The 15,975-nt window shown below is 33.5% G+C and overlaps 2 protein-coding genes across 2 annotated transcripts; both read right to left on the reverse strand.

Annotated features, from left to right (window-relative positions):
• Positions 1-5,119: 5,119 nt before the first annotated feature.
• On the reverse strand, positions 5,120-6,445 carry LOC122591380 (glycine-rich protein DOT1-like). The gene is made up of 2 exons (XM_043763651.1): positions 6,296-6,445; positions 5,120-5,398 (listed from the first exon to the last, which is right to left on the reverse strand). Exons 1-2 carry the CDS (start codon positions 6,443-6,445, stop codon positions 5,120-5,122), a joined length of 429 nt encoding a protein of 142 aa, XP_043619586.1.
• Positions 6,446-15,129: 8,684 nt separating this feature from the next.
• LOC122591381 (extensin-like) lies at positions 15,130-15,975 on the reverse strand. The gene has a single exon (XM_043763652.1). The coding sequence runs from the start codon at positions 15,973-15,975 to the stop codon at positions 15,130-15,132; it is 846 nt and encodes a 281-aa protein (XP_043619587.1).

Consider the following 15,975-nt stretch of genomic DNA (forward strand, 5'->3'; position numbering starts at 1 on the left):
GATGGATCTGGTTAGTTTAGTCGGTGATTTATATTGTTTGGGCTTTTTTATTGGGCTAAAAGTTTAAAAGGATTAATCACTTTTTTTGGGTTTTTTAGTAACAAGTTCGGCTCAGGTCAAGCTTAAGTCATAGTTTCTAAGGACTCCTTCCCGTTGGTATGGGAGAAAAAAAAAAAAAAAAAGTTTTTATTTTTCTATAATAATTTTTAATCAAACTACAACAATTATAAATATTATACACAGTACATACTGTATGAATCATGCATTGTTATAAATGGCTAAAAGTTATTATAGATTTATCATCTCCCTATTTTCAAGTCACTTATTTTAATGTTTTAGATATGATCAATATATATATATATATATATATATATAATATATGGACAATCTAATAAGAATGAAATTAAAATAAGAATCGGTGAGAACACTTTATCAAAATGATGCATCCAACAAAAAATATAATTTTTTCGATTTTGACGGATCAATGTGTTGTTAAACACTTAAATAATGATAATTAGTTAAGCACTATGTTAGTTTTATGGACTTTTAATGCATCAAAAACCGTTCTTATTTTTAAAGTGTTCTCACCGAAGTGTTACCCATATAGTATATATATATATATATATATCACGTGGCATTCTCTCGTCGCGCCACATCAGCTTTTTCCTAGGTGTCGACTCTATATTACTCCAGATGACACGTCAACTTTCACATAGGCATACATCATGTTTAGAATTATGCATATAATAAAGATGCACTTACAAGGATTTGAACTTGTGATGCATGGATAGCAAGGCTAGCGCTCTTACCAATTGGACTAAAGCTAATTGGATGCCTTTTTTCCATTTATTAATTTAATTAATTTAAAGAGATGAAGAGTATAATATTAATTCTAAACTTTAAAACAAGTGTATTAATGGTCACCATACAAATATCCACTTTTTATTAAATTATTATCTACTAAATTTATTATATTATCTTTTTTATATATTAGTTCATTGTTAACTTAACAAGTCTAATTTTTAACTATTAATAATCAACATATTATTTTACATTTATATTTAATTTTACTAAAAATTATATTTTTTGTAAAAATATTTGTAATTCGATAGTTTTAGATAACTTAAATTTCAGTAATTCATATTGACTTTTATTTCCGTGGTTGAAAATAGTTATTCTTTTTGGTATTTTTAACGAACGTTATTACTAGAACATCTATCGTCGTTAATACTATGATAATTTTTTTTTTTGTATTTCACATCTGTCTTCTATAGATATAGAGATGATAACACTAATAAGTAAATATCATCTATTCATGTAGTTCCGTTTGTCGGGCGGGGGTGGTTTATCAACAAGTCATTATATATGTTATGCATTTAGTTTCTTTTTTATTTTTAAATTACTTTTAATGTTAATATATTGTAAACTTGATACTATTATTGCAAATATAAATGTTTATACCTACATTTAAATAAGTATATATAATCACCTAATTATGTTTATATATTTCTATACTTTTTATATACATCTACTAATAAATTATTAAATTGTTACATGAATAAAAAGTTTATCCTATCAAAGTTATGATATAGTTGATAAACACTAAATATATAATCATATATATCTTCTTATAGTCGGCTACTAAATTTTAAATCTATGTTTAATACAAAGGGATATGATGTTGTTAATATTACATGTAATTTATTATAGTTTAAATATTCTTAAGTTTTTTTATTAATAAAATATAACATGTTACTGTCATTTTATTTGTTTTTGTGTTACACATCGTGTATTACATTCTTACTTTAAACTATTAGATATAATATCTCATTTTTAGATAAAACATATCATAAATATTTAATATGACAAGGTTATGTGTGTTTCATATAACAATGACATCTTTACATGCTTTGTTTTTCTTATATATGTCAAGACAAATATTTTTTTTTAAAAAAAGACCTTAAAAGAAAGATAATAATGCAATTACTTTTAAAATCTTAATATGTTTACAATGAATTTTATTAATCTTTAACTAACTAATTCTGTATTTATAAGATAGATAACATTGATATTACTATTAGGATATATACTAGCTATTATTGATAAATATTAACTATTATTTTTGATTTATTATATTAAATTTATTGGGTAAAAAGTGTAAATTAGTAATTTAAAACAAAAAAGTGTAAACTTTAAAGTCAAAATTGAAAAAGAAAGACAATCTAAAGAAATTGTAGAACTGTAATTGGTCGGTCGATAACTTATTAGAACATTTATGTTTTCGTGTATAAGAAAATAGCCTTATTTATTATATATATTACGTTTTCTTATAGCAATTTACCAGTTTGTTTTGCAATGGCTATCAAGAAAAGTCAGGGTCTTGGCCTAAGTTAGATTGTACTTGAAGAATTCAATTTTTAAATATGACGAAATTATATCGGCCATTTCAAAAGTCAAAAGCAAAAAAAAAGTAAATTAAAGTCAAAATCAAAAAGAAAATTCAACTTAAAGAAATTAAGAACTGTAATTGATCGATAAGTTATCTTTTTGTATATAAGAAAATAGCTTTATATATTATATATATTACGTTTTCTTATAGCAATTTACTAGTTTGTTTTGCAATAGTTATCAACAAAAGTCACGATCTTGGTCTAAGTTAAATTGTACTTGAAGAATTCAATCTTTAATTATGGTCAAGAGGTTTTATATTGGAAAAGTATTGTTTTGAGGAGGTTTTGAGTAATTTATAACTCATTTTATATTTATATTTAAAATATTTGTTTAATGTCAATCAATTGTGCAACTTTTTTTTTATATTATAATATATCAAGTACCTTCATTGTAGATATTTTATTATTGAATTTTTATGAACATTTTATTTTTGATATATTTATTCACTTGAAATTATAAGATCTATTTAAGTACAAGTCATTTATAAATAATTGATCTTTTAACAATATGTAGCTACCCTATGTTTAGTTTCAATTAGTTTGCAATTTTTTATGCGTAATAAATACTAAATATTTTCATTCTGTGACTATTTTTAGGGTTTAGTATTCCGGATTGTAAGTAACTTTGCAACTTCTTCTATTGTGTATATGCATCAAAAATTTTGAACATTTTATGTAAGTACCTCTCTAAATTGAACAGTTAATGTAAAATATTTACGTCGACCAACAAAAACTTTTACGTGGACAGCTCATATAATTGCCACGTATACATTTTTACATTATGCGTTCAATCTAGTGAGATACTTACATAAAATGTTCAAATTTTTTTATGTATATACACAATAAAAAAGTTGCAAAGTTACTTACACTCCGGAATACTTAACCCCTATTTTTATTGGTGAATCTATTTTATTTTTTAGATATACATTATCTATTGTTTTCAATGGAGGGACATACAATCAAGTATATATTACCTATTATTCTTGAGTTATTATATTGGAATTATTTTTAAAAAAGCTTAAATTTGTGATGGAAACAAAAAAGTGTAAATTACAGTCAAAGGTGAAAACAAAATTCAACTTGAAAAAATCGAGATTTGTGATTGGTCGATTAATTATTAGAACAACTGTCTTTTAGTATATAAAAAATATTTATATTTTTTGATATTCAAAACTTGACAGTGAGGAGAAAGTTTATATAAGTGTAGATTCAATATGTGAAAATGACAACGGATCTGATTTTCACGAAGAATTGTACACTCAAGTTTTTCTTAATAGTATTAAAGTATCTAACATACCACATCATCGCTTGATTCTAAAAGTAAGTGTATCGATTATATTACTTACAAACATAGATCAACTAGATCGATTATGAAATGACACCAAACTTTCAGTAAGGAAATTTGGTGAGCGGGTTGACAAAGCTTGGATACTTTTTGGTACAATACTCGGAAATTTATTTTCAACAATGATTATCAACAAGTTGTATGCTGCCTTTTCAATAGTCAAAAACAAATAGTCATTGATAGTTTTGATTTTAGACAGCGATGACAAACGTATGAACAACACATAAAATATTATTATTAAGAAAATTTTGAGTCATCTATAATTCCTTTTATAATTATATTTAATCATGATATTAATTAGTTTCAACCATTTTTGCAACTTTCCTCATGTAATAAATTATAGATACCTTCAATTTGTGGACGTCTTTATTGCTGATTTTTATTTTAATTTTTTCAATGTATATGAAATGTCTGTTTACTATATACAACTATTCACTTTTTGTTAAAATAATATTTTTATTGTATGTAATTTACGTTGAATTACGTAAAAAAATAAAATAAACCGGTGCAACGCACGAGTTTCACCTAGTTAGTATATATTTAAATAAAGTTATATTTTGAAAGTGATTTATTTTGAAGTTTTATTGTCCTTAAATTCATTTTTAATTGGATTATGACTTTTAAATTTTATTGCAACATTTTGTCACCTTAATGTACTTAAAGTCAATATGATTTAAATACCTCAAAGTTTTTCAAGCTCAGCCTTTTATGCATTTTGTTCAAGTCGAATTCGAGCTTGCTCATGAAATCGTCCAGCTATTGAGCAGAACTCAACCTTGGCATGATTTTTTCAATTCGAGTTCTGGCCTTGTCGATGAGAAGCTTGATTCAGCTTGTTTGAAGATATCAATTAGACACAGGTAACAGGTCAGATAGAAAATATTAAGTAGATATTATTTTATATATGCAACCATATTAGGACAATCTAGATAAAGCTGATAGTTTTTGCGAATTTAAGATGTGTGATAACTATAAGCGAGTTTAAAAATGAGAAATTACATGGTTTGTTTTGGTGTTTGAGAAGGTCTACAGGTGAACATTTGTCATTGCCAAAACTTAAAGAGAAAAAACACAATTACAAGTAAAAGCAACTTTTTATTAGCAACAAGTAAAATTTAGATACACTTGGCTGATATTGTTAGAATTTTGTGACACCCCAAATTAAGTTAGAATAATAATATATCAAATAAGTTGATTCAAATTAGAGTGATCTAATAAATGGAAACACTTTTAACATCATTCAAAAACAAAATAAAGTTTACATTATGCCAATTAAGACAAAACATAATATAGACTGGTCGAAACTATTTGTGGCACCAAGTTGTTAACAACCTCCGGAACCATCACCACCAGCATATCCACTACCCCCACCACCACCATGACCGCCATGAGAACTTCCAGATCCGCTCCCACCCATTTCGGACATATGTGTTGCGCCTACCATCACAGCCGCCGCGCCTGAACCTTCATGACCACCAGAATTACTACCAGTATTACTACCCATACCAGGGTTAGCTACATTGTCACCACCATTAACTCCACCTCCTATTGAAGATCTGTCTAGCGAAACTGGTTGTTTGCCAGTCTTCCTCCCACCACAAAACTTAAAACAAAAAGACATGCTTTCACGTAGTAACAATGTATTTGTATATATGTGTGTGTCACAAGTGTAAAATTAACTACCTTTTATAATGTGAAATTAAGACAATTTTTAATTAACAATTGTAATGCAAAATTACAGCTCAATATTGGATACCAAAAGGACAAAAGTATAAATTATTGTTTATAATGGTGTTTCTTAAAAGCATGTGTGGTACAAAAGCTTTGCTTATTCTATATGATTAAAGATAAAGCAAGATGCTAAACCAAATGATTGTTGGTTAATAGAAATTCAATACTACACAGTATATAAAAGCTTTTGTCTTTAATCTCAATGGTGCAAATAACATTTAAGTTTAATGAACTCTATATCAAATAATTTCGTATGCAATAATGGGTATTTTCGATATAAATATAACTAGTTCTTTTTTAACAACAATTTATATTAAAAATAAGGGTTAAAAGCATGGGAGTGTAACCAACTATGACCAAAAGACTATGTAATGTACCCATCTACTCGATTTGCTATCTAGTGTAACCAACTTTGTTTTTTAGGTTATGCTATGTAAGCAACCTGCTACAATAGGTTTCCATCAGGTTATATGTAATGTATCTGTATCTATATGACTATATCATCATCATCATCATCATCCTTACTAAACTCGCCGGAAAAATTAAAATCGCGATAACTTTGTTGTTTCTTTGAAATAAGACTTGAAACTACCACCTATCGACTCAAAATTTGATCCCGCACAAACCTTACCAAAAGTTTTCGAATCCAACACTTGCCCAAAAAAATGGTGATTCGCCGGAAGAATTAAAATCGCGATAACTTTGTTGTTTCTTCGAATTAAGACTTGAAACTACCAGCAATCGACTCAAAATTTGATCCCGCACAAACCTTGACCAAAAGTTTTCGAATCCAACACTCGCCGGAAAAAATGGTGATTCGCCGGAAAACACCCCTGCGGTGGTGGTTAGCTGCTGAGTTTCTCGAGAACTCCATGGAATCTTGGCTTCCTTTATCTATGCTTGATCCGTCAAATTCCATTTCCCCACTAACGGAAAACACCCCGAGGTGGCCATTGGTGTTTGCACATCAGAAACTTCGGAAATAATTTTAGTGGTATGCGTCGAATTCAAAGGGGGAAAACATCAGGGTTTTGATCAGAGTGTTTCGAAGAAGATCTAAGAAAATATTTTGAAGCACGAGTCGGTTCATCGACTGAATCGTCGGAGGAAGCAGCTACCGGATTTTTCACTCCTTTCCCTCGATCTTTAGGTGGAATTGAGTACATGAGTTTGTAGAATACCTTTGTTATATGATTACCTTTGTTATATGGTTTGAGGTTTGATCAAACAAATTTCGTATCTGAGGTAAAAGAAAAAAAAAATGAAAGTGGTAACCTGCAACTTGTTTCTTAGCCTGTTGCTTACATTGACCCAAAAAACAAAGTTAGTTACATTAGATAGCAAGTCGAGTAGATGAGTACATTACATAGCCTTTTAATCATAGTCGGTTACACTCTCATACTTTTAACCCTAAAAATAAAGACTTTTAGCAAAGTGCTAAATGTCGAAAGAGGCAAAGAGCTAGTACAAGATCAAAGCAAATACAATTACAAACACGCCATCTATATAAATATAACTAGTTATATATGTCACACGCGCATTATGTAAATTGTATGTCTAAAGAATTAAAGTATTACGGAGTATCACAAATATTATACTGTACATCCGAAATACCTGAATTAACAGTCACCACTCTAACGCTCCCTATATTAATATCTTAATTTATGAACAATACGTAGTCGCTCATGAACGTATTGGGATTCATTTTAAATATTAATGCATATATTATTGTCGTGTTTTAGTAGTAACATGTGTGACTTTTGAGAAAACACCAATACTTGTCATCCGTAAAGATCGAAATCAAAACCATGGATAAAATCAAGAGTGTTGTTGCCCAACTAGGCTAGACATCATTGACTTTTAATAAATGCAGCTAGCTAGATTATAAATAACTATATTTGTCAAATATGTATATTCTCTAAAGTTAACAGTTTGATCAATGAGACTTTGACAACTTGAATAGTAAGTGGCAAGGGGCTGAAATCTAACTAATGCCTCAACATTAGCAGTAAACCGAGTCCGGGTTTTTTACTAACAGAACTTTTCACATTTTTTGGGCGTGGTATCTTTAATTTCACACACTATTTTTTCTCCACACTTATCTTCAATCAAGATTCGTAAAAGTGTTGAGATATAAATAAAAAAAATATGTGGAAATTTGAGTTTTTTTTTTTTTTTTTTTTTTTATAGTAAAATCGTCTTTGAATTGTGCAACCCAAACAATAATTCTTCCTCTCAATAAGCTCTTAACTTGGGCCATTAATATGAGCCATGGGCTGAATTAGTGAACATTAGCAATCAGCTATACATTGTGTAGTACTTGGGGCTAAATCATCAAGTAAACCGAATAAGGGGACATACGGGTCAAACTCATCCCATATTTAGTTATTTCAGCCGGTACTAATATTAAGGCCGGTGCTTATAGCTATTCTTTGCGAGCGTCCCAAGGTGCCAAGACGCGGACGCCCTAGTGGCCGTTGTCGTCCTAGCGGCTGCGTCCTCTGGGTTGTTCTTGGCGAAGAATATGGAAGACGCGAGGGTGTGGGTCCTTTGTGGCCGTTTGAATGTTTTCCTTTTTTTTTCTTTGTAAAATATATATATGGTTGATATATATATGTCTGTATCATTTAGCTGAGAAAGAAGACTCACTCACACACATATATACATTTATTATATAATAAGCAATTTTCATTTTAACCCCTAGAGAATAGTATATTTATGAAATAACTCTTGAGTTTTAAAAGTTATCAATTTAGTCCCTAACATTAATTTATTATTATTTTTTATTTATGTTTTTTAGATTTTATTAATCTAAATATGTTTTTAATATCAAAAAAATAGTTATTTAATTTTATATTTAAGTAATTGAAAAATATAAAAGAATTAATGATATGGCGAATAAGTTCTGAAGAAGTTGTCCTTATATACAATGAGAGTCCTGGGTAGAGTCCTGGGTAATTTGATGCTGATGTGACAGGGAAGAAGTTTCAAGAAGATCGCCCTTCTAAGCACAAGCCTAATGTGTGTGCATTTGAAAGCATACAACTGCAATATGTCATTGACGAAATTTCTTTTCAAATAATTTGAGTGTTCTGCATCTTCTTATTAGAGTATATTGCTGTAAGTTAGAAAAGAACTACTAAAATATATTAGAAATTTAGAATGAAGAATTTACACAATCACACAAGTATGATATATATATATATCTATATAGGTTTGGGGTAAAATAAAATAATTATTAAGATAAAATAAGTAAGACAAATTGTAAAAGTGACATGTGTCCTTTAATGATTTCCATTAATTAATAATTAAAAATAAAATAATAAGGGTAATATGGTATTTTCACTATAGATCTTTCTTCCAAATTTGTTCCTCTTTTTTCTCCACAATCAAACCTATCAGATACGCAGTTCATATATATCCGTGAATCCGTCCATTTCATTATCATCGTCGAGAATTTTTTTTTTCCATCTATTATTAATAATAGTATTAATACTAATTACATGTGAAGAAGAAGAAGATGGCTGGCATTAAAATGTTGCCGCCGTCCCGCCACCGTGACAACCGTTCACCATCGAGGCACCAACAACAGCCGCCTCATGTCTCTTATTAAAAACCCTAAAAATACATACTTTCTTTCTCTTTCTCTCTCTCTCTCTCTTCTGCTTGTGGCACCGCCACCCTCTGCTGCTGATCGTCGGAGCACCACCAGAATCATACTTGTGTGTTTGTTATTTTTCAAATAGAAAATGGTGAATGGAATGCCGAACCATTTGATTTTTTAATTGATAAAGAGTCACGGTGGATCAGATTGTTTGTAATTTGGTTTGTATGAAGATGCAATGTGTATAAAAATTTAGATTTGGAAAATGGTCATCAAAGTTAATCATTGTGCATCAATACTTTTTGCTAATACTGCATCAATGTTAATCATGGTGAAAGTGAAAATGGATCATCAAAGTTGATCAAAATGTAACAGCGTGCATCAGTTGCTACCTTTGCTGATATGTCATTAAAGTTAATCTGGAGTTGAAGATGGATCAACAGTTTTGTATCAATAGTGGCGGCTGTGCATCAACAAATTTATTATTTCATTATTGTGCATCATCATTCATCATTTTCATACGTTTGGTTTTTGTTTATTTTTTCACTTTCAACAATTTTTTGTTTATCTTTATTAACGTTCTGTACTTTTTGTATAAAGAGACTTTAAAACGAAGAAAAGAAGTCAGACATTTTGGTAGAAAATGAGTAAACAAATAGAGGAGATGACAAATATGTCCCTGGTCGCTAATATTTCAGTTTTAAAAACTTTAATTATCATGAAACTTGATCAAGTTGATCCAAAGGTTCAAATGAAGGTATAGAACTACAACTTTAAGTTGAATGAAGTAGGAAATAAATCTACTATTATTGAATAAGTAATGAAGAAAGAAAATGGGTTGTACTTTGATTGAATGTGAAATTAAGGTACATAGAACATGAGATTAAATACTGAAAATAAAATAACTAACTAGCAAGAAATCTGCCACTATCCCACTAGCTAATTAGACTTATTCTTAAAAACTGAAACCATAAAACTAGGAAAGAAATGCAACGTGTACTATGACCCATTCCCAAAATAACCGTTGGTTCCATTAGCCACTTTCCATTGAGTTTGAAGTATTTTCATCATCCCCCCTTACTTCAAACTCCTTGACTCCAAGCTTATGCCTAAAATGAACCAGTTTCTCACGACCCAAAGGCTTGGTTAACACATCAGCCAGCTGTAAATCAGAACTGCAGTATTCCAATTGAATCAGTGAATGTGCCACCATATCTCGAACAAAATGATATTTAAGTTCAATGTGTTTCGATCGACTATGCATGATAGGATTCTTTGCCAAGTTAATAGATGACATGTTATCACAATACACCACTGTAGGAGAGTTTTGAACCAAACCAAGATCACTTAAAATCCTTCTTAACCATATAGCTTGACACGCAGCTGCTGCAGATGCAATATATTCAGCTTCCGAGCTCGAGAGCGCCACTGTGCTTTGTTTCTTAGAACTCCAGGTCACTGCCCCACTCCCAATTGAAAAAACATTGGTAGACACGCTCTTTCTATCATCTAGCGAACTAGCCCAATCACTATCGGTGTAACCCACTAACTCAATGTTCGTACCGCGAGTGTACCATATTCCAAAACCTGTTGTACCAGCCACATACCTCAGAATCCATTTAGCAACTCCAAAATGCAACTTTGATGGTTGTTGCATGAACCGAGAAATCAAGCTCACCGAATAGGCCAGGTCGGGTCTAGTGTGGGTTAAGTAAATCAAACCACCGACTAGACTCCTAAACTGAACCTCATTTGTTTTATCGGCCATATCATCTCTTAGCAACTTCTCATTTGCATTCATGGGGGTGTTGTCAGCCTTGCAATTTTGCATACCAAACTTGATCAAAAGATTATTTGCATACTTTTCTTGAGACAGAAAAACACCTTTCTTAGTTTGTTTTACTTCTAATCCCAAGAACAACTTTAAGAGTCCCATATCAGATATCTCAAACTCCCTTTCCATTCCTTCTTTAAACTCTTTCAACAGAACACTTGATGAACTTGTATAGACAATATCATCAACATATACACAGACATAAATCAGCTCACTTTGCGCCTTCTTTACATACAAAGTTGGCTCATTTACGCTCCTTACATACCCATTTTTTGTAAAATAACCATCAATCCGAGAGTACCAGGCCCTAGGCGCCTGCTTTAACCCATATAAGGCCTTCTTTAACCGATACACCTTATTTTCATTTCCCGCTTTCTCAAACCCCTCAGGCTGCTCGACATATATTTCTTCACTCAAATCTCCATTTAAGAAGGCTGACTTAACATTCAGTTGATGTAAAGCCCAACCTCTTTGAGCCGCAATAGCAATAATTACCCGAATAGTTTTGAATCGAGCAACGGGGGCAAATGTCTCTTGATAGTCGATCCTTTGTAGTTGAGAGTACCCTTTAACCACTAATCTTTCTTTGTGTCTTAACACCTTGCCATCTACTCCCAACTTTGTTTTGTATAGCCACTTTAATCCCACAACATGTTTGCCGGGAGGTAAAGTTACCAATTCCCATGTACCATGTTTTACTATCGACTCTAACTCATTTTTCATAGAAACTTGCCACTCTTGTTTGGAATTAGCTTCAACATATGACGTAGGATCAGAAGCAGCTAGAGCAAAGAATTGGTCTTCTTCATCAGATGATAAGCCTTCACCACTTACATAGTCTTGAAATCTTATAGGTGCATTCGAAGCTCTTTTTGGCAAGGCTACTTGAGATGAGGCAGTAGGTAATTGAGTATCATTTAAAGGTTGAGTAGTGGCTAAGGAGGTAGTATGAGGTGGAATGATGTCATTGGTTGAAAAAAGAGGAGTGTTATTTAGTGTCACGTGAGTATGGGATGGAGTAAGTAAATCATGAGTGTGGTCATTTCTAGATGAGGTTGCTTGTGGTGAATCAAAGTTTGGTGCATTAACTGATGTATCATGTAAAGGCCCATGTGAGTTGTCTCCATCAAAATCTAAAGTACCTTCACCCATGTAATTTTCTTCATGTAAGGATAAGGGAAAAAAATCATTTAACCCATCACTTGAACTTTTACTTGACGTATCACCGTCGCCCCATTTCCATTCTTTTTCTTCCAGGAACACAACATTTCTCTTTATAGAGAGTTTTTTACTTGTGGGGTTGAACAATCTATAGCCTTTGCTTTCATCAGAATACCCAATGAAAATGCACTTTTCCGACCTATCATCAAGTTTTTTTCTTAAATGAGCAGGTACATGACCAAAAGCTATGCAACCAAAGACCCTTAAATGATGAACAGCAGGTTTTCGATTAAACCAAGCCTCATAGGGGGGTTTTATTTAGTAAGGCTTTTGTGGGGGAACGATTAATTAAGTAAATTGCAGTAGCAACCCCCTCAGCCCAAAAACTATGTGGTAAGTGTTTTTCCTTGAGCATGCTACGAGTCATCCCCATAACAGTTCGGTTTTTTCGTTCCACCACTCCGTTATGTTCTGGAGTGTATGGAATAGTGAGCTCTCGTTTGATGCTGTGAGTCTCACAAAATGAATTAAACTCACGAGAGCAAAATTCACCTCCACGATCGGTTCGTAAAACTTTGATGGGATGATCTATTTCTTTTTCAACCAAGGATTTAAGCACTTTAAATTTTTCAAAGGCTTGTGATTTTGTTTTCAGAAAATATACCCAACACATTCTTGTAAAATCGTCTATTAAGAGAAAGTAGTAACGACTACCACCCAAGCTCTCGACTTGCATTTCCCCACACAAATCTGCATGGATCAATTCGAGAGGTTTTGAAGCTCTCCACGAATGTGAAGAGTAAGGAAGTTTATGGAGCTTCCCTAGTATACACCCCTCACATGATGTAACAAGGTTTATACTAGGAAGTCCATGAACCATGCAATTGTCAGAGAGTGATTTTAAGCCATTGAAATGCAAATGATCATACCTGGAGTGCCAGAGGCGAGATTCTAGATCACATTCATTAGAAGATTCTAGATCATGTAGCAAGGCTTGATGATAGGAAGCTTTTGAAGCATCAAATATAAACATATTGTTGCTTGTAACCTTGATAGTCATAAGATCAGCCCCGGTCACATTATTTTTGATCATGCATTTTTCCCCGTCAAAGAGAAGTGCATATCCCATTTTCATTAATTGGCCAACGCTCAAGAGATTGTATTTCAACGCGGGAGCATAGTACACATCCTCGAGTAGTTTGCACCTTCCACCGCTCAGGTTAATCCGCACGGTACCCTTGCCTTCAACCTGCAGTTTCTTTTTGTCTCCAAGGTTAACTTGTAGTCGAAAGGATTCATCGAGTTTTGTGAAGCTTTCCTTAACTCCAGTCATGTGATGCGAGCAGCCAGAGTCAAGAAACCACAAACAATGGACTTGGGGGTCCTGAGTGTCATGAAACAACATGAATAGATGTTCTTCTTCAGGTTCTTGAGGAGGGTTATCATGATCAGCAACTTGAACAGCAGCAACTTGGACTTGTGAATCTTCAGTGTTATACCAACAATCTTTTTTTATGTGACCAAACTTTTTGCATACATGGCATTGAGGTACATTGCTTCGATCAGAAGAAACTCTCCCACGTCCCCGTCCTCTTAGAGCACTTCGTCCTTTTCCTCGAGAGGACATAGGTTGAAAAACCCGGTTAGAATTTTGAAAAACCTGCAGCGCTTGTTCGTCGGACTTTTCTCCTTTTTCTTTTGAGCGACTTTTGAGACGAGCCTCTTGAGATTGCAATGAACCCATGAGCTTAATCGGGGTGAGTTTGGTCAGGTCCAGGGAGACTTCCATAGAGGAGACAATGTAATCAAACCGAGGGGTGTAGTCTACGAAGCACCTTCTCTATCATGGACTGGTCAGAAACTGTTTCTCCATACGAGCGTTTCTGACTCACGATTGCCATTACTCTAGAAAAATAATCACCGATCATCTCATCGTCTTTCATCGACAAGTTTTCGAAATCTCTTCTCAAGCCTTGCAGTTTAATTGCTTTGACTTGCTCATCTCCTTCGAACTCCATCTTTAGGATCTCCCATGTTTCTTTAGCACTTGTAGCAGCAGCGATTCGGGAGAATAATTGATCGTGGAGAGCTTGCTGTATAATAGCCATTGCATGAGCATCTTTTTTGACAGCCGTTTTGAGTCGGCTTTGATCAGTTTCAGTTGTGTCCACACCTGATTCAACAAGGTCCCAAAGGTCACGAGACCTAAGAATCGTCTTCATTCTAATGCTCCAATACTCATATCAGTCCCCTTTGAAAATGGGAATCGGAGTTGGTTGCATCGGCAATGCAGCGGTAGGTTCAGCCATGATGGGTTTTCGTGATTAATTTCGGACTGGGGTGGGTTTACGAGAGCTGTGCTCTGATACCACTGAAGGTATAGAACTACAACTTTAAGTTGAATGAAGTAGGAAATAAATCTATTATTATTGAATAAGTAATGAAGAAAGAAAATGGGTTGTACTTTGATTGAATGTGAAATTGAGGTACATAGAACATGAGATTAAATCCTGAAAATAAAATAACTAACTAGCAAGAAATCTACCACTATCCCACTAGCTAATTAGACTTATTCTTAAAAACTGGAACCATAAAGCTAGGAAAGAAATGCAACGTGTACTATGACCCATTCCCAAGATAACCGTTGGTTCCATTAGCCACTTTCCATTGAGTTTGAAGTATTTTCATCATCAAGTGTTATCTTATTTGTTTTACAATAATAGTTGTTTTACAATAACTAACCTATATATATATATATATATATATGCGGTAAAAGACAATTAGAATTTGTGTATTGTTTCCGTTATCTTAATTGAAATAATAACCCAAGAAGTAATTAAGCAGAATCAACACCAAATTTATTAATTAGTACCAAATTATTAATAACAAAACAAAATAAAAGAAATGCATAACAATATTATAGAGTCTAAAATTTTAAAATAAGTCTAATGCCGAATGCCAAGAAGCGCCGCAGTCATTAAATAGAAGACAATTGTTGATACTACTATGTTGACGGCGGAGGTTGTTTATATTGCGTGGTTGGTACCGGAAGAGTTTGTCTATAAGGAGTACTTGGTTGGTAGCCACATGGTGAGGGTGGCGGTTGTGAGACTGGTGGTGGGGGTGACTTAAGTGGGGTTGGTGTTGGTGGAGTTGTTATATAAGGAGGTAGTGATGGTGAGATTGGGGTTGGTGCTGGTGATGGTGATGGAGTTGGTGGTGGTGGTGAGGTCGGGGTTGGTGGTGGAGCTTTATATGGTGGTGGGTTGTTATTTACTGGGGCGGGTGGTGGGGGAGTTTTCTTGTGTGGAGGTGGTGGCGATGGTGGTGAGGTCGGGCATGATGGTGGTGGTGGTTTGTTTATTGGAGCTGGTGCCGGTGGAGTTTGATTAATATAAGGAGGACGTGGTGATGGTGATGGTGATGGTGGTGGTAATGTTGGGGTTGGTGGCGGAGTTTTGGGTGGTGGTGGCGGATGACGGCGTGATCGTGGTGATGGCGGATAAGTAGTGTGAGGAGGTGGATTATGATAATGTGGGCTCTTTGGTGGTGTTTGGTCACTAGGGGGAGGTGGATAATTGCGGGACTTTGGAGGTGGTGGCGGCGAAGAATAACTGTGAAAAGGTGGGGGTGGAGGTGATGATGGCGATGGAGGTGGTTGATTGTATCGAGAAGGTGGTTCATGGCCATCAGATGGCGGTGCTACATAAGGTAGGCATGGTGGTTGTTGAGGGGGTTTAGATGGTGGTGAATAACGGACATCCAACAACACTCCTCTAGAAGCTAGTGACAAAGGAGAAGAAGCCATTGAGATTGCAATTGCTACAATGAAGAAAAGTAACACTCCCAT

This window comes from Erigeron canadensis, chromosome 3, assembly GCF_010389155.1.
Source record: "Erigeron canadensis isolate Cc75 chromosome 3, C_canadensis_v1, whole genome shotgun sequence".
Classification (NCBI taxonomy): domain Eukaryota; kingdom Viridiplantae; phylum Streptophyta; class Magnoliopsida; order Asterales; family Asteraceae; genus Erigeron; species Erigeron canadensis.